At 35.3% G+C, this 21880-nt stretch overlaps 1 protein-coding gene across 4 annotated transcripts in view; it reads right to left on the bottom strand.

Moving 5' to 3' along the window:
- The window catches only part of DIAPH3 (diaphanous related formin 3), a 249115-nt gene that overhangs the window by 76283 nt on the left and 150952 nt on the right, over positions 1–21880 (bottom strand). For all 4 annotated transcript variants that reach the window (XM_075488665.1, XM_075488675.1, XM_075488656.1 and 1 more), the window contains 3 exons: positions 17246–17370; positions 7780–7944; positions 1607–1742 (listed from right to left, as the gene is read on the bottom strand). In XM_075488665.1, the coding sequence (XP_075344780.1) occupies positions 1607–1742; positions 7780–7944; positions 17246–17370 (426 nt within the window). The remainder of the gene's footprint in view (positions 1–1606; positions 1743–7779; positions 7945–17245; positions 17371–21880) is intronic.

Genomic DNA, 21880 nt, shown 5'->3' with positions numbered 1-21880 from the left:
TGTTGCAAACAAGCACAAGAAACCTTACAAGGAGCTCTGCAGAACAAACACCAACTCATTAGTGGCCAATTTAGTGAATATCAGACTGAAGACATTTATAGCTTCAGGTGATCCTAACATCATCTTTTCCCATCTGCTGTTGTTTAGATTAGTCATTCCAGACTGAACCTTAAGTGGCTGCTAACAAGAGCAAGAAACCTCTTTCTGGACACTTACGTGATTTAATAAATACCCCGAGCTACTAAGAGACAAAGCAGCTATTTACACAATGACCTAGCTGATCTGTAAATGACAAGTACATAGTTCCCCCCTACATTAGGTGAAGTAGTAGGTTTAACTACCAGAGGCCTACATACCCCTGCAGGTATATGACTCAGAAGTCTGTAACATTGGCACCTGTATTCTGGAAAGCCTGAACATGACATTATGAAGAACAGGACTTGAGAGGAGCTTTACTATTCCCAGAAAGACTATCAGTTTTCCATCCAAAGCACTATCAGTCACACATAAAACATGTCTGAGAGAAGAATATCTAACCTCTTTTGAAACACTTCCAATCATGCATGAATATAGATATCAGTTTTACCCTTTCTTAGTCTTCTGCAGCCTCCTCTATCTTCTGTGAGCTTTAAAAAGATTGTCACTGGTACTTTTCTGATTGGGTCTTGAATTCACTTTTTAAGAATTAGAAATTCTGTGTTCAGAGGGCAACCGCCTCGTTTCCCATCTTAAGAGAAAGCTTTAGTCTTGCACCTCAAGACATGGATGTTCTTATGAAAATAAATCAAAGACTTTTGGTTTGAAGAATCTCTGAAACTAAACACACCTACTCTGGCTATTAGTGAAACGTGGAAGAGACAGATAATCATTTATGCCAAAGGTGCCGACCAGGGTTTGAGTGGGGAACTGTTTAACAAGATCTGCTCAGAAAAAAAATGAGAGTAGCTCATGATAATTTACACAGTAAGTCATGTATCATTCTGAAGGATTCCAGAAGCTCAGTCTGGGATAAAATATAGCAGTATAGACGATCATCAGACATCTTTTTTAGTAACAGAGAACTCACAGTGCCTGCTGTCTCTCTTGGTACAAAAGACAACACAGCATAAACAAGCAACTTTAAAAATGCATGGCTGAGGTTTCTTTTAAGGTGTTTCAATAGGGACCTATTGAAATAACAATTAACACACTCAAAGAAAAACCCAGAGTACTTCAGGAAGGGCTTATTCTCATAAAAGAACAAAAATAAATGTGTAACCTTAGTTAAAAGAAATAAAATGGCTTTGTAATTTGGAAAGTATCTGTTCTCAGGTAATGTAAGGGGTTCTGAGCATAACTGAACTTATATTTGGTCACACAAGGTTCAATAAATTCTAATGGAAAAATACAAAGCAGCATTATGAGTTCTGACATAGCTTGAGGAAAACAGGTAATTAGAGAAGCTCATTAAACAAAACAAAATTTAAGAACCTCTTTGCTGTAAACCGCAATTGATGAAAATCATTCATTTATTTTGTCTTTTCTCATAGCACATTCAGACAATGAAAAAATAGCAGCTTTATTTCCAGTAAAATGCTAGATAAAATGTGTTTTCTACATTACTTACCTGTTTTCATTTCTAACAAGCGCTTTTTCTTTTGTTGCCTCTCTTGTTTTTCTTTTTCGGCTTTCTCCTTAGCTATTTTAGCACGCCTCTGTTTTTCTTCCGCTTCCCTTCTTCTCATATTCTCCTTTACTGCTTGCTATGAAAAAAAGTAATATAGAATTCCATTAAAACAGAAGTCTTAGCAAACACAAAGCCGAACCTTAAAAACAAAGAAAAAAGTTTTAAAAATCACATCTCCTAACTAACCTTAATTTCTCAAGTCAAATAAATATTTTACATTGCATATTTAGTACATTTTTATTCAGAATAGTAAGCAAGTTCAGAATAAATACATTAAAAGCATACTAACTGGCCCCAAATGGGAATTATAAATTCAGCAAGAAATAAAGCTTAAGAACACACATGTTAATGTAGGAAGAACTCAAAATATCTAAACCACCTGGTTTTACAAAACTGTAAGGATGTTACTATCTGTATTTCTAGAATAGTTTCAACATTTATTCTTTCTCATGCTGCCACTATACCAAGCAAAACAAGGCTGCTTGGATGACTTAGCTGTGCATTTTTCTTATTCTTATCCACATATGCATTAATTCACTGAGTTTATAAATTCTTGTCCTCTGGTTAATACCTGTACAACATTGTTTATTTTGAATTATAAGTAAGTACTCCAAAGCGTCCAGTGAAGCCAAAAGAGAACTAAGAGTTTCAGAGTTTTTAAATCATTATTTTGCATATTCAGACATTAAGCAAAAAACCTGTGTCACATTCAATAATTTTTTAACAAAGCTATTTTAGGATTACCTTTTCATTATTTTAATGTTAGCTACGTACACTGGTAAATTCTCAGTGCTCTACTGTGGATTGCATTAAATGTAAAGTGCACTTATTCTTCATTGCAGAAAGTTTCTCTTTTCAGAATGCAGTTACACACAAAATCTCATCTTTCACAATATAGATTCAAGTGTCCCCTCCTACAAAATGGCTAACATCTTCATAAGGTCTGAGGCATAGGCTGTATGTTTGCAAGGATAATTAATGTCTCATATTGTTTTTAGTGGGAAAACGTCCAGCCTGCACTCAGAAAAAAAAATATAAGACTGGACTGAAGAGTACTATAAAGCACAGATGAATGTGGATTATAGCAATATTTGCACGGGCACTGTTTGTAGCATCACTGCAATAGATAGTGACCAAAGGAAGGAAAAAAAAATCACATAAATCTTGTGAGGAAATACCTGTCTTTGATAACTGAAGAAGAATAAGCTTTCAATCATGAAAAATGAATATGAAATGGACTTTCTAAACTAAGCAAAGCTGTACTTCCACGGTGCCTTCTCCAGAGTCACCTCTGTCGATTTTCTTGATACTGGGGGAGGAGGGGAGAAACCTACTACAAAATGCTAAAATTCTGGACTTAATTAATTTTAACAGATTATTTGCTGATTTTCAGACTGGGCATTCTGTAAAATAAACTGCTAGGCAAAACTCAAATGGGACTCAAGCACAAGAACAATTTTGGCAGAAATTACACACTTTCCTAACAGAGTGACCAAGGAAATTTCTCCTTTGCATCTACTTTTTCCCCAAAAATAATACCAGTAGGACTCAGCCTCAGACTGCAGTCATCCAAATGTAGGCATCTATTCTTTTCTAGTCACACTGATCAACTGCACTCGATTTAGTAGCTCACACTTTCATATCCAGTGTAAATTGGATGCTTTGGTGTATCACACCTTGCCTCCAGCCTTTCTCTAGCAGGATGCTGGTCTTCCTTAAGTTCTGTGTCATTACTTAAAATTTCAGGCTGATGATGTCTTGGATACCATTTAAGACACCTCTTCAGGATACTAGGCACTTCTGCTGTTAGGTCTCCTTTGAGACATCAGGTAGACAGCTCTCCAAATTCCACTAACTGTACTGAGTATGCTTCTCCTTTGACTAGAACATGAGATTAGACACTCAAGCTCACATACAGATGTGAATGTTTAGAGGTCTGTGCCCTAAAGTCAAATCCTATCCTACGTGTTCTGTGTGTTTTCAACACAAAACATAGGTATCTAAAGTTCTGCAAAATGTTTAAACCAAGAATTGTCACAAACTTGACTGAGACGAATACATATTTGTCTCTCACATTGCTTGCATTTCAAAGATTAAATGTCTTAATGCTTCCTTGCTCAAAAGGCCTAAAAAGTTAGACATGGTCTGACCACATGTGCTATATACGAGCAGCATTGCATTCAGCATATGGCACAGTATGCAAAGTTAACTTTCAGAAGAATTACCAAAGTATATGCCTTTTGCATACTGTGCCAAGGCCTAGAGTTTCTGAGATGGAGGCATTCTTGGGTTCTCTCTTGTGCTTTCCAGGATCGTTACTAATTTTTATTCAAGTATTTGCATAATATAAAAGAAAAATACTCTAGAGTCTGGGAACAAACTCTTACTTGGTAGTTCTTCTTCTGGTTTTTTAAGTCATGTTTCTGCTGCAGAGCAACCTAGTGTCGATAGGAGCAAGGGGTTTCTATAGCCCTATGATTAGCATACTGTCTTGGACATAAGAGTTGTTGACGCAAGGCCTCTTCCCTCCCTCTCCTACAACTGCAGGAAAATTCTAACCATTAGGCGAACACAAGAAAAGGAAATACTACAATTGCTTCATCTTATTTCAGAAAGCTATCCTTCCAAGGAAAGCAATAAGCTTGTTAGCAGTACCTCTGATGCTGTGAAACCATAGAAGGAGGTTAACAGAGATGTCCAGTACCTAAGATGTTCCACTGACTGTACCAGGAATTTAGGTTTGGGAGTTAAATCACTGAAGGTAAGGTCCTTCACCCATTTTTTGGATCTGGCCAACTAACTGTGCTCCAGACTTGGTGCTCCCAAAGTGTGAATAATAGCTGTCCCAGTCGACAAATTACACTGAAGTACAAAGTGCAGTCCAAAGTTAGCTATGAACCTGAAGTCTTTGGCTCCAGATTTAAACATGTTTTTTTAAAACTTTTTAAATATTTTCATTAATTAAAAACAAAAAAAGTATTATAAGTAGGTAAGTACTGTATGTAAATTATCAACTTTGTTTGACGACAAGGATGACAACTTCACTTTCCCACATCTACTGGTGACTTAAGTAGTCTTTTAGTTTTGGACTTTTTAAGAATCCAATGATTTTTCAGCACTGAATTTAAAAGTCTTTTGAGCTAAGTTTTCTAGGATGCCAACCACCCCCAGTTTCTGTCAGTAATCAAGACCAATGATAAACAATTCTGAAAATCAGACCTCAGGTGTCTCAAGCTAGGCATCTCAAAAATGTTTTCCAAAAAGTCTCAACACTGAGCAGCTACTCAATATTTTCTTTGGTGTCATTGAATGATAAGTGGTTTCATGCCTTATCTACACACCTTTTTCATATAGCCTTAAAACTGTGCTCTGCAAGACAGAATTATTAATTTTCCTCAAGGTTCCTTCTATCATGCTCATCAATAACACCTAACCGTTTTGAAGCATTAATTAATCTATCTTTATAACACTGCTGTGAAGCAGGGGTTAGTATCAGTGCTAATTTTACAGACACAGAAAAGAAATATGGGGAAATTAAGGTAAAGCACAAACACTTCTTTCAGTCTCCAATTCAAGATGAACCTAAGCATTTAGAATTCTTATGCTACAGCATTTCAATGGGACGTGTGGTTTAAACATCAGAAATCAAAGTAATACAACTATTTCATAATATTTAGCAATTTTGAAATCAGATTCCTGAGTTTCAAATTAGGCACTGATGAAGTTAGGAAAACATAATCAATGTCCATGTTGAAAAATCTGGCATATATACATTGCCAAGCAAAGTTATTCTGATTGAAGACTGTGCCTTCTAGGTTTTTAGCTGTTAAACTCTGAAGTAGTAGAGGCTTGGTAATCTTTACATGTTCCAATATGATTGGTAAAAATAGGTTCCATTTTAAGTCCTTTCCTCAAAATAAAGGGACATAGGAATTTCAAACCCTTTCTCAGTATCTACGAAAGACGTATTTTTACCTATCTACACCCTCAGACATGTCTGAAATCATTAAAAAAAAACAACCGACCAAGCAAAACCAAACAAGACTGGGAAACATGCAAGCAACTTAAGTAAGCGTGTTGTAACAATAAGTGTTAGGCTGCAATGAGGAGTAGATGGTAAAATGACTAATTGAATCTTTCTACAGATCAATAGGCACGAGTTGGATAACTGCTCCAGACTTTGTCACAAAGCTTATGCTCAGATAACATTCCTGAAGGACTGTAGGCAGTAAATTACAGAGCTATGTAATCATAGGTAGCCAGATGTGACACGCGTCACCTTTTCCAAATTATCCAAATTAATAAATTCATACACAACTGGGGACTTGCCTTTTTATTCTTCCATTTCTTCATTGAGAAAGAGTTGCTTACCAGCCAAGTGTTCAGAATCCAAGAGAAAAAAAAACTATTTTTGAAAAAAAAGCTTAAAAAAAACAACCAAAACCAACCAAAACCTCCACACAAAATCCACAACCTCTCCCTGCGCCCCTAACTTTACCAAATCTGAACACAGTTATAAATCATAGAATCAGAGAATAGTTTGGGTTGGAAGGGATCTTAAAGATCATCTAGTTCCAGCCTCCCTGCCATGGTCAGGGACACCTTCCACTAGACCAGGTTGCTCAAAGCCCCATCCAACCTGGCCTTGAACACTTCCAGGGATGGGGCATCCACAAATCACAAAGGTAGCGATCCCCACTAATCCTAAATAAGAGCTCTATAAAAGTATTTTGAACTTATATAGCCATCAGCTTTCCTGAAGTTTGGTTGTTTTAATTTGAGGCATATACCAGTCTTGAGTATGTATTCTTAAGTATATCATCAAGTTAATCATCCTTCTTCAATGAAGAAATACATTGACAATGGTAAAAGAACCTGCAATATTTTGAAGAACATCTGATTATCCTGAAATTTGCCAAAAAGACTCTTGATAGCCATATATAATCAGCTCCAAACATATAAATAAATACCCTGGTGAGAAATTTCTACCTCACTTTTCAGAAAGGTCTTTTGTTAAAACTCTTAAATCACATTTTGGTAGAGTTAAAAAAGAAAAAAAAAAGAAAAAAGAACCCCTATTATTAAAATTTGTAAGGGTAATGAAAATGCATTTGGACTAAAAAAAATACCTAAAGAAAAATAAAATTAGATTTCCAAAATAGCTCAAGCTTTTATGATGAGCTAGTATGTGCAAACGTTTGTATACATAATGCAGATGCTGCCCTGTGATACAAGGACAGAGCTAACACCCACATCTCTGACTATCTTAGATAACTAAAGGCAAAGCTCTGCTAACTAACAGCGAGTCTGAATTATGCTTATAACTATGTTCTGAGGTCTACACAAAAGGAGTTACCCAACAATAACCTAGATGAGCCTAATGTCTGTTTCTCAAATAGAATTCAAATATTTACAATAATAATAAAATAACCATTTTTAGACCCTCCCCCCAAAGATCATCCTTTTTATAGGGAAAAGAAGAAAGTAAGCATTTAAAATGCATAAAACCTAAAATCCTAGACAATCTATTGTCACAAAAATTAAAGGTCTTTAGAAACAGACCGAATTTGAGGAAAATATGCTATTTTTTAAAGCCAGAATAAGGAGCTCTGAGTTTCCATAGCAGGGAACCTGCTTACAGACACAAAACTTGACACTGATCAAGTGCTGCAGGCAAATGAAAAATTAAACAAAATGAAAACTCTGGATTTTGCATAAGAAGAGCATGCATTATAAATATAGAATAATTGTTAGAATATAAGTAAATAACAAGCATCCTTTAAACAGAAAATGCAGTTGTATTTAAAAAAATGTAGAGTTTCAGATTTTTACCCTTCAAGTTATACATGCATGTAAGAGGCTCAGTCTTAAATTATAAACATTGTTATTAGGAATTTTTGATTCTTTCAGAAAAAAAAAATCCACAAATAATAATTCAAAACTTCATTATCCTTAGGTTATCCTAAGAATTTAGGATGTGCAAACTAAAATTTCTGATATGAGTATCAGCTACCATCTGAGGAGGAAGAAAATTATTTTTAGTTTGTTCAATAACTGAAAGATTACCAAAATAATTTCTAAGAAACATTAGGCATAAAATAAACAGATTGTACCATGAACATTGTCCTGAAGTTGTTTAAGTCTGTCAAAAACTCCTCCACTGAAACTTTCTTCAGATCAATGGCATAATATCCCATCAAGTTCTGATAGAGTTTTTCCATGTTCTCATGCATCCGTGAAAGTTTCTGAAAATCTTCTTTGGCATGAACTAGAAAGCTGTATGCTGCTGTTAAGGCTGCAAGAATACTCAGTAAATCAGTCAAATCCACAGTTTTTACTTAACATTGATCTGTATTTCATACATGTTTTTCATTTGCATCAAATGAAGTATCAAAATAATTCCTTCCATGTCATATATGCTTCCTAGTATTTAGTGTGTGTATTAGGCCTATGAATAAATCAGGGTGCTTTCATCAAATTTTCTCAGCCACTTTAAACTTAAAAGATTATTCCACTAGCATATAATTTTGTATGAAATGAAACGTATGGGACTAATCTAACTCCAGGCACCTACGTAGTTTATTTAGTATCACTGTCTCCTTATTGAAGCTAAAGGCTTAGTTATATAAATTGCAATTTATATGGAATTTAGGTACAGATACCAATAACTAACCTAAATACTTTAATATATCAAGAAATAGTATAGTTCCTACTAAAATTAGAGTAAAAATAGAAATATTAATAAACAACAGTATTAAAAGTAAAAACCATGAAAGATCAAAAACTTCATAACTGCTTTTTTTTAAATGCTGTTGTAGCAACAGCAATACATTCATTTCTATTCCTGGTGGCTGCATCAGGTATTTATGCTTTTTCTAAGGCTATTTGCAATGTCAATACAACTTAATTAGAGGTGAAAACCACAGAACTACTACAAGAGACAGACAATTTATAAACAGCACCAAAATACTGCATAACATAAATAAAATTAAAAAACTATGTTTATTCAAGAATTTTGATAATATAGTTTGTCAAAGAAGCTCAAAGAAGAAATATTGTGTGCAGTCATTTCCTTATGTAGGACAACTTCATAAAGTGTTTGCTTTAATGGAATGGTAGCTAAACAAATATTTATGTTCCATTATTTTCCTGCTGCAGGAAAGACTACAAAAGATAAGAAATGATAATTTCACCTTTACTCCCAATTGCCCACCCCAACTATTGCAAAAGAGAATTTACTGTATTTGTATACTTCATACTACAGATACATACACTATGGTCACTTTATTTTATGAAACACAGGATTTTTAATCAAGTGCATTAAAATGTAGACAAATAGAATTTTTGTCCACCACGCTGTTTTAAATACACAGTAACAACTTACTGCTGGGTGAGTGCTTTTGCCCTTTGGGGTTTTTGCGATGCGCTCTTCTTTTAGTTTTCCTATTTGAATTGCACTATTAAATGCCCTTCTGGTTTATTAAAGTTGCTTTCAAAATACCAAGTAAGTAGTTAATGGTTTTCTTTTTGTGATTTAGAATTCATGCCAGAAAGTCATACAATAATGTTCTCGGACACAAGCAGGAAGGGAGAAATAATGCACTTTCACAACATTCAGTTTAGTCACGATGACGGCTATTAGCTGGGTCTGTAAGGGCAGAACAGTCTCCACTATGAAAGTCTCATAGAAAAGGACTAACAAAGCCTCCATTTTGATGATTTTAAATGATACATCTCCCATCACCCCCCGACAACGTGATTTCAGACTTTCTCTTCCTCTGACAAGGCTCCTTAGCCAGTATGAGCTTCTTTCCATGTTTCTATTGACTTCACAAGATGCAGCTCGTGAGCAGCTTCAGACCGCCTGTGTTGGCTAGCAACAGCTCAAAGAGAATTGATGTTGCTGGCCTGCTTTTTCTTCCGTATCAATTTGAATCTCTTTCCTCTACTTACATCCTAAGATGCACAAAGCTTACAGGAATGTACCCTTCAGAGTTGAGTTTCTTTAGAATTATTAAGGATGTTAAAAAGCTATCGGTGGGACAGTGAGGAAAGTTGATGAGAGGTTAGTACGTAACAGCTGCCCAAATATTAAATAAAAAAAGAATTATGAGAAACAAGACATGACAAAACACAAGTTAGGACCATCAAAAGAAATGTCAGCAGTTCAAAAAAACCCAACCAAAGCAAAACAACAAACAACTGTAATAAAGGAAAACAGTGAAATTAATGCTGAGTGAAACTAGAAACAAGCATTTCTTCATCCTGTTTATTTTTGATCCTACAATTTAGGATACGTATTATTCGTGATTCTTAGATCATTAACAGAACTTAGGGGAAACGACACTATTTTTTGGAATTATGAGGCTGCTTTTTTCCACCGAGTGGAAGGGTAAAGGAAAATTAGATACATTCGTTTTGTTGTCACTATGTATAAATGTCATACATCAAACATTCCAGTAACTTTCTTCAGTTTTCTAGGAAGGAAAAAAGCTGAGAAAAAAAAGTTAAAATTATCAATAAAATGTATACTTCATCTTGTAAACGAATGACATGCCAGAATATATCCTGAAAAGGAAACTTGAGGGGGTGGGGAGGTGAGAGAGATGAAATTTCTGTGATATTCTGCAAGACATAGCTAAAGTTACAGCTATGTTAATAAGAGTCCATACAGGCTGCTTAGTTTATACTGTTAAAACTGACTCCCCTTGAATACGTGATGCACAATTTTAAACTTAAAATACAGCACTCTGGAAAGATGTTTTACTATCCAGTATTTCAATGCCAGACACGATGAATCCTGAGATTTTTATTTTCCATCTGGTGCATTATGGGATACCTTAACCTCTTGGCATTCTACTGAGGCTGTGCTTCAATTTAGGTAATTTTAATAAGTCCCATTCCTTTTTTCCTTAAACATGGCTTTTGTTAGCCAGCACTAGCTGAACTGGAGACAACAGGGAATACTACTGAGTACAGCAATCCCAACTGTAATTATTATGAACAGGTTGATATATATGCATTATCAGCTACACAATTCATTGACTTGGATGAATGAAGACAGAAGTACAGCAGAGCTGCAACACAGGTGGGAGGAAAAGGAAATCAAGAAGTTAGGTATTTGTTAACTTTTTCTGGAGTGGCTTCACTTCATGGACTGCCTTTTTGCACTCATGGGACAACCGATCATCATTCTGCTCGTTAATGGAACAGGAAAGCAATGCAGGGCTGAGACAAGTAATAACTGTGGCAAAATTTCTAACTGCTGTACGTTTGGTGTTGCATATTCATGGCAGATCTTTTCAGAGTGAATTGCTTGCCTGAAGTTTATACTGATTTTAATATATTGTGCTATATAAAATACGAATATCGTGCAGGGTATCAAGGCAGGTAAAAGCACCTGTTACCCTAGAGCAGATAATGAATGACGTTAATCCATACCAAACATTTCCTTAAAAGACCCCATATTCACTGCTTGCAATTTTTTCACAAACTAACCTGCGTATTAAGTGTAGACAATCCAAAAAAGGAATACGATTCTGCATAAGAACAAAAGATTAACAGGCGCATAGATGCTGCATATATTTCAGCAGAATCTTCAAAATGGAACTGAGACTGTCACTACACTAGCCAGCAACAGTCTCTGTAAAAACATGGCAAACTTTTTGAAGACTAGTGCAAAAAGATTTTGAGGTCACTTCAAACCAGAATTTCAACAAATTATTTTCTTCTAAGGCCAAAGGGTATGAATGTTGTAGGACTCTCTTGAGGGTTTCCCACATCAAGTTCTTGGGAAAATAGTTGCAATTGTCGAAAAATATGTGTCATAGAGACTTCCTTTTATATACACATAGCAGGTTCAACAGTAAAATTCCATATCTGAATATAATAGTTCAAGAAACACAGAGAAATGTTTAGATTTTTAAATTAGTACCTTCTGAAGAGTATTTGTCAAATAATACCTTTTCTTTGACTCACTCACTCCTACTTATCTCTATGTTACAATACTAAAACAAACCTACATGTATTTGTATCACACAGAGCTGCTGCATCCAGTGCGTATATCCCATACAGTATCAGCAAAACCAGTGCTAGCTGTAATACACACCTGAAGTCCAGACCAGATATTAAAAATATGTATAAAGGAATTATATACTTTAGTTAAATTCACATTGTTTGCCAAAGCCCTATCTCATTACCTGTCCACATAGTCAATGTCTTGACTCTCTCCCAAAGAGCAACATACAATCTTTTTTCATCAAATGAGCTCAGGTCCTGTAATCTTCCAAAGTCCTTAGGACGCTAGGACATCTTACAGACTTCAGTTTGTTTATGCTGCACAGAGGGAAGTTCAAACTATGAGGCCGATTAAGTAGCTGACAGTTTAGAGAGAGCAACAAGCTGTCTCTCCTAGCTGAAAGGCAGCAACAAACTCGTCGTCTCTCAAGTATTAGTTCCATAAGCTTCTCTGAAAATCGCCACCAACGCTACATCCAGTGGTAGGCTGAAACTTGTCAAGAATTTCTCAGCTGTTACTTAGAAAATCATGAGATGCAAGCTGGACCCATTAAGACCACGTTGACTAAATTAGTTAATTAAGTTTTTAATATGCAATTTAAATACTCTCCATAAACCCACTAAATTTTTATTTTGAACGTACAAGTGTATTTTGTTCATTGTGCTTTTTGTTGAACATTTCACTCAATGGATTTAAGACTATAGATCAATATCAATTCAATATTCTTTGGCCTTCCTAATTAAAGCAAACACAACTGCAATAATAACTATAATTTCTTTTCAGCTTGTATACATAAGATGACTGACATACTAGCACAATCTAATATATGGCAGAAATATTCATAATTATAGACTTTGTCAATAAAAGAGTGCACCAACTGTGCACATATCTGACTTCCTAAAGAAACAAGAATGCTAATCAGTTCATTAGGGGCCTTTGGGTTGTGATATTTAGCGACAGGATGTAATAGCCTGCTCGTCCATGGAGCCTAATTGTACTCAGGATGAAAAATTATTTCCAACAAAGCACCATCCTTCCTTTTTCAGATTTCCTGCTGGTTTCTTTTTATGAGCTGCATGCCTTCCAAGACATCAGCATCATTCAGCTTTCCTTGTCATAGGAATAAAAGTAAAGACAGGTCCAGGCTTCATCATGCTGTGCAGGATTATCTAACCTTTACATCAAACCTTTTTTGCTTTGTAATTTATTGAAGTTCCTGTTTTTCTAAAAGTGAGGTTCTTTAGTTAGTTATTAGTTAGTAATTAGTGTGTTCACAGACATTACTGGAAACCATATGCAACTTTACTGTTTTGAAAGTACTGCCTGTCTGCTGGGAGAGGAAGTAGGTGAGGACAAACTATTTCTGTTCATAATATTTACTGTTCAAAATATTGTATTTCAATAGTCTAATACAATGAAATATTTAGTATGGCTGGTTTTACCTGCACTGATTTATTCTGAGTAAGACCAAACATTCATCTATCTCACCTATTTCTGACAGCAGTCAATACTCAATGATTAGGGAAAACAAGAAGGAAACTTGGTAAGTATAGCATGATAATTCAACTAATGTAGTATTTAGTTTCTAACAGTCTGCACGCTAGTGATTTTTCTGAGCTAAAGCTACCTCTGGAATACTGTGTTTAATAACTCCAGACATACTATGTCTGGCTCAGCTGAGCCTTACATGAAATTCATTTACATTTTCAGCCTCTACAACATCCTAAAAGTAAATTCTACAGTTTAATTGTTTGTTGTGCAAGAAAACATTTCCATTAGTATGTTTTAACCTGCTGGACAGTATTTTACATGAGATGAACCCTGGTTATTTATAAGACACAACGAATATGTTCCTAACTTTCCTCCTGTATGGCATACAACATTACAAGTACTTTTACTATATTTTCCTAACTTTTTTTATTTTCTACCTTCAGAGTCCTAATTTATTAAAACATCCCTGATGCAGAAACTATTGCATACTGCTGATCATTGTCACCATTCTCTGCCACATCAGTAGCTATACAGAACACTTTTTGAAATGGGGTGATGGAAGCACTCAAGATATAAGGGTACTACTGATTTTTATAGCAACTTATTTATGTTTTCTGCTTGCTCTTAACTACAGTTTTTCTCAATTGTTCTAATATAATGTTTTTCCTCCAGATCTATTACTCTATAACTGTTGAAGTTCACTTGCTCTTTTGTCAGCATCTGCCAGTATCTCCCTTTGACATGAGGGGTTTTGGTCCTTTCGGGGTTTTATTAGACATTAATCCAGAAAAAAATAATCATTCCACTTTTGACCTAAGAAATTTCTTTCCTTGGAAGTCTTTGTTAATACACCTTGTTGAAAGGTGCATGGAAATTCAGTTATGCACTACCAACTGTCCTACCTTTATCTGCATGCTGTAATAAATCTGCAAGGAATGTTTTCTCTTCACAAAATCTACACTGACTCTCCCCCATCATAGTGTATCTTCTATATATACACGTCTGTTTTTATTTAGTTGTGCTGGTTTTGGCTGGGATAGAGTTAATTTTCTTTATAATAGCTAGTATGGATCTAATAGATAGTAATAGCTATATAGCTATGTTTTGGATTTGTGCTGAAAACAGTGTTGATAACACAGGGATGTTTTAGTTGTTGCTAAGTAGTGCTTACGCTAAATCACGGACTTTTCAGCTTCCCATCCTCTGTCAGGTGCACAAGAAGTTGGGAGGGGACACAGCTGGGACAGCTGACCCCAACTGACCAAAGGGCTATTCCATACCATATGACATCATGCTTAGTATAGAAAGCTGGAGTAAGAAGAAGAAGGGGGGGACATTAAGGGCATTTGTCTTCCCAAGTCACCATTACATGTGATGGAGCCCTGCTTTCCTGGAGATGGCTGAACACCTGCCTGCCCACGGGAAGTAGTGAATGAATTCCTTGTTTTGCTTTGCTTGTGTGCACGGCTTTTGCTTTACCTACTAAACTGTCTTTTATCTCAACCTATGAGTTTTCTCACTTTTACTCTTCCGATTCTCTCCCCCATCCCACTGTGGGGGGAGTGAGTGAGCGGCTGTGTGGGGCTTAGTTGCCGGCTGGGGTTAAACCACGACATTAGTCGTCATCAGTTTTCTTGGTAGAGAAGCCAGACTTGCAGATCCTCTTTGTAGCCCTTCTAAAAAACTCAGGTGCTTCTTTTCAGCTTTGATTCCTCTGGTGTCTTGGGCTAACTTAGTTCATGTAAGAATCTGTAGTCCAATAGGTTTATATTTGAGTTAGTTTTAAAATCTTTTCAGGTCTTTTGTGACCACTGGTTATTCCTGGGGATTTATTGCTATTTATTTTATATTTTCCTTTAAAAAAACTTCTATTGACTCCATTTGAGATCATCCTTCCATTCAAAATATTGCACAGTGAAGTCAACCAAAGCTCTCCCTAGAGAAAACTGATGCAAAGAACAAATTTAGCTTTATGGCTATAGTTTGCCTTCTCTGGCAGGATTACAGCTTTTGAGGTGCCTGAAAAAGATGACATATAGATCCTCCTTTGCATTTCCTGAGATGATCACCATCCTTTTTAAGTGATCAGTAAACTGCTCTAATGCTCTTCAGATATGGGGATGGAATTTCAACCCCTAGAAAAGTTATGGTATTTATTGACAAAGTGCACCTATTTACCCTATCTGACTTATTATATAATAACTTTTCACACTGTTTCACTGTTTCTCTACAACTGTTACTTATTCTGTCTTAAATACAGTCTATAACCTTATATCACAGTATTCCACTTACTTCCTGCCATCAAGTTTCAGAAATGCCCAATATGTCAGTAACATAAAGGGAAATGAGGCATCCTACATAATAATTTTTGTATTTTAAATGTTTGATATTAGCATAAAAGGACATATTTATTCCTCAGCTTACTTTTCCCGTGCTCTCCTTGTTAAGTGAAGCTAATTTTTCAGGGTATTCTTCACTCATTCTCAACTGAATTTTGCTAATTTCTTTCATAACTGTTTTATAGGTATGGAAGTTTTATAACCATATCTCCAAAGAAAGCTGTATACTAAATTATCTGTTACTTCAAACCCTAGTCCTCAGCTTAAAAATGCAAAAGGTTATAGGGTATTTTAAGTGTCAGCATCATGACTATTTTGGATTAGATGATCATTGTAGGTCCCTTCCAACTGAAATACTCTATTCTATTCTAATGGATTAAGAAGAGTCTGTCCTTTTTTCATAGGTTAGGCTTCTTAATAAGTGCTTCCCATTCCTAACTTCCTAGACTACAAATCATTGTCTTAACCAAGCACAGACTTTGCATAGTCCTAGCAATATTTCTGAGAAAGCTATCATGGATATATTTTCCTCTAACTTCCTAGCAATAGTTTATCTCTTGTCTTCAGACAAGAGCTCTCCTAGTTCTCCTGTTATGCTATTGGCTCCTTCAGGGACAAAGCTTATGTTTCGTACTATAGAGACACCATGCTGGTGGGCTGCAACATATCTCTCAAAAACACATTGAGCTGGAAAAAGCAGCCAGCAAAAACAACAACAACAAACAGAACAACCTCACCAACAATATACGACCTTACAAAAAAATTAGTAGCAACACTGAAAGGTTACAGATAAGCCACAGAGTCCAGAGAAGGCCTAAAGCTAAGTTGTAAACACTCTGGTTGCAGCTAGTCTACTGAAGAGGTAACTGGCCCGAATGCAGCAAGAACCAGTATATCCACTTGGCCTCAGGGTCCCCTGCCATCTTTTATTTAATAGTATGAGATTAAATCAAGAGGACTGTCTCCTGAGTCCCCCTGCCTTTGTGCATAACCAAGTAGTCTTCCAGCTAGGTAATAACCTAACCATGCCTGCAGAGGAAATGTCAACCTGTCTCTCTATCTGCTGATATTTCTGCTTCCAGATTAGTCTCAGTGCCAAGCATATATGACCATCATCTGGTAGGGAGGTTTAAGTGGAAGAATGTTTTTTTTCTGCTTTAATTAAGTATCTTCATGTCACAACGCTTTCTTATGAGAGAGACAGGCAGTGAAGTTGGCTGCAGCATTTGGAATAAATAGTGAGAAAAGGAATTTTGGCAAAAATAAGACCAGAAAGCAGTTTTCACATGCTATGAATCTAATTTCTGAAATAAGAGAGTTTTTGGTTCTGTGGTTGCATGTACAAAAACATTCACAGTGGTAATGCATACACTAGAAAACAAATAAACACAGGGTAACAGACATCTTTTTCTAAGATATTCTCATGTAAAAAAATCACTTCACACTGAAGTGCTTAACATTCCTATTATAACTACTTTTCACTAAGTTAAGAAACTTATACACAGTGTAAAACCTGACATTAAGCATTTTTCTCCTCATTCTATCCACTACAGATCAATCCTTTAATTGGACTGTTCATGTCTTTAGTTTTTGAGGGGGAAAAAAAAGTTATTTTTCAAAAATAAATGCTACAGACTAGACAAAAGTTATGCAAAAAAATTTAAAGTTTAAGGTAATGCAGTTAAATCACTTCTCTTTTTTTTTTTTTTTAAAGAATACTCCAAAGGATATTGACATTTTTGCTACAAACTTATCGTGCTTATCTTCAGGAACTGGAAAAGTCTGCAAATCCTTCTCAAGCTGTTGGAGTTGCCTCTCCATATGCTTCAGGCTCTTCTCCAGGTTTTCTGCTGAGACTAAAATACAGAACATTCATTCTGTTAACACCTTAAACAAGAAACATTGTTTGTAAAATACATGAGTTAAAACCTTACCGAAATCAGCATACTACGTTTTTAATTCTGAAATAAAAGCACACTGAACAAATTACAATACAAGATGAGGGGGTCACTCTAAAATGTTCAGTTCCCCTCACTTATGCAGTTGCCTTATTCCTATTAGATGTATGCTGTTTGAACACTGCATTTTGTTATTATTATGCCTAAGGTTTTGCACTGCAATTAACAGTTTGTTTTAAATAACCTGAGATACACATATGCCAGTCTCTCTCTTCTGATTAACCAAAGGACAAGTTTTGAAGCTACTCCAAGAACCACAAAGCTTTCTTCAATCTCATTCTGTTAAAACAGAAAATATGAACATTTGTATGGAAGATCATGAAAAACATAAGACCCTCAAAACATAGAGAAAATGGGGCTATTAAACACCTATACATGGAACCTAAGACTCAATTCCCTAGTTTGAAAGCACGATGCCTGGTAAAAAACACAACAGAATTTGTCAGAACGAAAGTGCTTGACAAGCTGGAGGGAAGTGCAAGCACTTGAGAGGGTGCAGCAGAGCAAAACAGGGACTTAGGAAAAAGAAAAGATTTAGAGATGAAACATCAGGGATTTATAGAAGGATGTAGAATAAGTGCAAATTTTCTTTGTCAGAAAAAGAGAACTATAACCTTCATCCCTTTGAAGCAATGCATGGAAGTTGAACACTTGATCTGTAAATAGTTGATTAAAATACCAGGACCATAAGAGTAACCTGAGGATAACTCCTGTTAGCATGTATTCTATCTTGGATTTAAATTATTGAAATCAGTTAAAACTTATTTCCTGATTGTTTATGATGCAAACTTAACATGTAAATATGTTCCATAGGAACAGTATATATAGATAAGAACATACTCTGATATTATAGTCTAAAGACCTGATTTTTTTTCTTTTTTTTTCATTATTTATTTAATTCATAATATACTGTACCTATAAAGGCAAAGCTACCTTAAACTTCATCTGAAAAATCCCTGGAGAAAGTTTGTGGCCCTATGATGTTACTAGGACCTGTAGTGGACCCATTATTTCATCCACCGAGTACAGTTATGTGATGGAAAATATAAGATACACACACCAAACACATCTTTCTCTCATAAAAGCCTGACAGAGTCCCCAGATGACTAGAGTAAAATGTTGCATAGCAACTACAATCCCATTCATAGCAGAAAGGTTAACACAACTATAAAATGATCAATGGTAACCTGTTAAAATGCTAATGTAACCTAAAAAAAACCCAACCCAAAAAATTTGGAGACAATCAACTTTTTAGAAAAGAATAAGATAATATAAATGAATGTTCATATTATAATTTATAACTCATTATTTGGTTTATAATCACAATTTCTAAAAACCTCTGTTTACTTAAAAACACTGTTTTCTAATTGTATGTTAGACTTGGCAGGTTTTCACTCAGCAATTGGTAAGCCCAAATCATCACCAGGTAGGTCAGTTGGCTTCAGTAGTTAAAAAACTGCCTTGTTTGGGAAGCAGAGCTAAAATTACAAGCTGACAAAGTTGACTACAGATGTGTTTCAATCTTCACAGGTTCCAGAAACAAACCTGATTTTAATATAAAGTCATACTTCTGCTGTCATAAGAAGCCTTTGAAGGTAGGCGCACACACAATTTTAAGACACTGATTTACTTAGAAACCTGCTAAGAAACACAGAATATAATACCCTGTGCTTAATATAACTATCAATAGGACTCTTCACAATATAGTTTGTCTTGCAAAAAAAGAGTTCACAGCATGAAATTAAAGTGACATACTTACAAAATGTCAGAATTATGAGACTAAGCAAGTACACAGGCTTTAAAACAAAACAAAACAAACCACCAAAACCCCAACCCACCAAAAACCCCTCTGCATCAATTGCAGGTAGCAGCTGAGTAATAGCCACATTCGTTTACCCAGATTAAAAAAAAAAAACAACAAACAAAACCTCAGTGCCTAGAGCTGATTAACAGGTTATATACAGGAGATTTTTGAATTCTTCCTTCCAGCAAAGCCATTTTTTTATTTCTATTACCTCAGTTCTTTTGACCTTGAACAGATTTGATCAAGAATCTTTACATCTCTGTCTTGTTCTGAAGGTTTTTTTTTCCTCTGTCATGATCTTAAGTTGTTCCTGAATATAAAAATTCAGCATTCCTTTGATTTCAGCAGTGCACAACTATTAGATATATTTTCCTTTACGACTATATTTCTGGTGACAGCCTCAAGCAGAGGCTAGCTCACAAAACGCTGGTATTAGTTTTGTACTATTGTCTTTGCAACTTCCAATTTAGTGAAAACAGATGAAAAAAATCAAATCTGTAAATATAAGTAGCTCTTCAACAAAAAGATCACATGAAACACCTGCCAACCTTCCCTCGTGCCTCTCTAGAAGACATGGTATAAAATCTGAAGGGACACAAAGAATGGCAGAAGAGAAAAAAAAAAATCCCTAACTTGGACCCCTAATTCTGCAAGGATTCAGATGTAAACCCAAGCCAGATTGATGGAAGCAACTCATATGATAGTTTGGAAACAAAGTCAAAGACTGGAGTTTTGAATGTTAGTGAGGCCACAAAACTAAGTTGTTCATTGAATACAATACACGTGTGCCTGAAAACTCACTTATACGCTCTGAACTCTCATACACCTTTTTCAAAAAGGCTTCTGATATTTTTATAGGTAATAATTGGACTTCCTCACCTTCTGCCTTTCAGGGTTAAAAGAACTTTGTTCTTAAAGTTTCCTCTCTTGATTCAGGTTCTCTAATAACATGATTATTCCAGAAGCCTCTTCACCTGCTTCTGTTTTAAAACCTTTCTGCATAGTATTTCAGGTGATGACTCACCAGCCCTTTTAATGTTTGCATTACTATTTCTACGGTCCTACTGGAAATACGTTATCTGATTACCTTATGATAAAATATTATTTTTTCTTGACCAAAGCTCTTATTACAGTATCAAGATGTATGATCTTGTACTTCATACTATCAAATTTCATTTCTTTTACTCTGCTTCCTCAGGATCATTCAGTGATGACAACCCAATCCTCCTCTCAGCTGGCAAAGCTGTCTAACTCTTTGTCAGATACACTCATTGGTTCAATAGCACAATTTTATTTTTTTGCCATAGTCCTTTTGGACAGTACTTAAGTTTCTTCCACTTTTTATTCTAATTAATATTCTCCCATTTTACATAATATCAAATGCTTTCCTGAAGTCAACATAGATTTCCTGTGTCAAAAAAAAAAAAAAAACCCATATAATCAAAGCTAGCAGATTACAGAATCACAGAATCGTATAGGTTGGAAAAGATCTTTAAGATCATCGAGTCCAACAGTAAACCAAATTAGTCTACTACCAATACATTCATTTTATGCTACTCTCATTAACCTCCATGTTTGATTATTCTTTCCTCTATAAACTTTGATATCATTAAGGTCAGATAAAGAGATGTGTAATTGCCCAAATCATTCTTTTCTCCTCAGTTTCTTAATATTCTGTAGTCACACAACATTACTATAGCCACAGCAAAACTTGGTAAAAATGTACTTACTAAACTTTTAGTTCCATATCTCACTTATCTCAGAAAGCAGAAATAGAAACTGGTATTTACAGTATGAGAATACGGTACTCTGATTTTTTTCTTTCAACAAATTTATATGGAGACATTTTGCTTCCCTCTTCACCATCCTCAGATCATTATTCCTGCTTAAAATTAAAGCAATATTTCATCTAGTTTTGAGACTACACCTGTTTTATCTTAAATCCTAGAAATAATTCTCCAAAGCAAAGCAATACTACTTGTGTGCTCTCTCATTTATATTGCTGTAAACTTTCTGCTACTTTTTGCACAGATATTTCAGCTGATATTTCAGAAATCCTACGTGCTGCCCAACCTGTATGACTATTTTCTTGGATGGTTGCAATCTCAATATCAAGATAATCTTCCTCTTGCCTACAGATTTTTCACTTCCTTGTGCTATTCTGGCCCCTATGTTCTGAGGGGAGAGAGTGACAGTGACAAGCTGATCTCTAGCCTGATACAGAAAACTATACCATATTATATATTAAAAAAAAAATTCTGAAAACATACTATTGCTTTTGCCATTTGAACTTCATACTGCACTGATGGACAGAGTTTACTGAATAATTCTCTAAAATTCCCAACGTATTATTGATGCAGCATTTAAAAGTAAAGTTAAATGACAAAATATAGCCTAAAAAACCCCAAAAAATCCAACCAAAAACCCCTCTGTATTGTCAGATGGTTTAGAGCACTAACAAAGAAATATGCCAGAGGCAAAATATTAGAAGGTTTCTGTAAACACCAGCAAAAGCCTGAAATATCTATTAACAGTGGAATAAGATCCAGTTGGATATACTCACTCAGTGTCACAGAAGACTGAAAATACAATATTTATGCTTTA

The sequence above is a fragment of the Mycteria americana genome, chromosome 1 (assembly GCF_035582795.1).
Source record: "Mycteria americana isolate JAX WOST 10 ecotype Jacksonville Zoo and Gardens chromosome 1, USCA_MyAme_1.0, whole genome shotgun sequence".
NCBI lineage: Eukaryota > Metazoa > Chordata > Aves > Ciconiiformes > Ciconiidae > Mycteria > Mycteria americana.
Note: the sequence above shows the minus strand (reverse complement) of the source record. Positions and strands in the feature narration are given on the sequence as shown.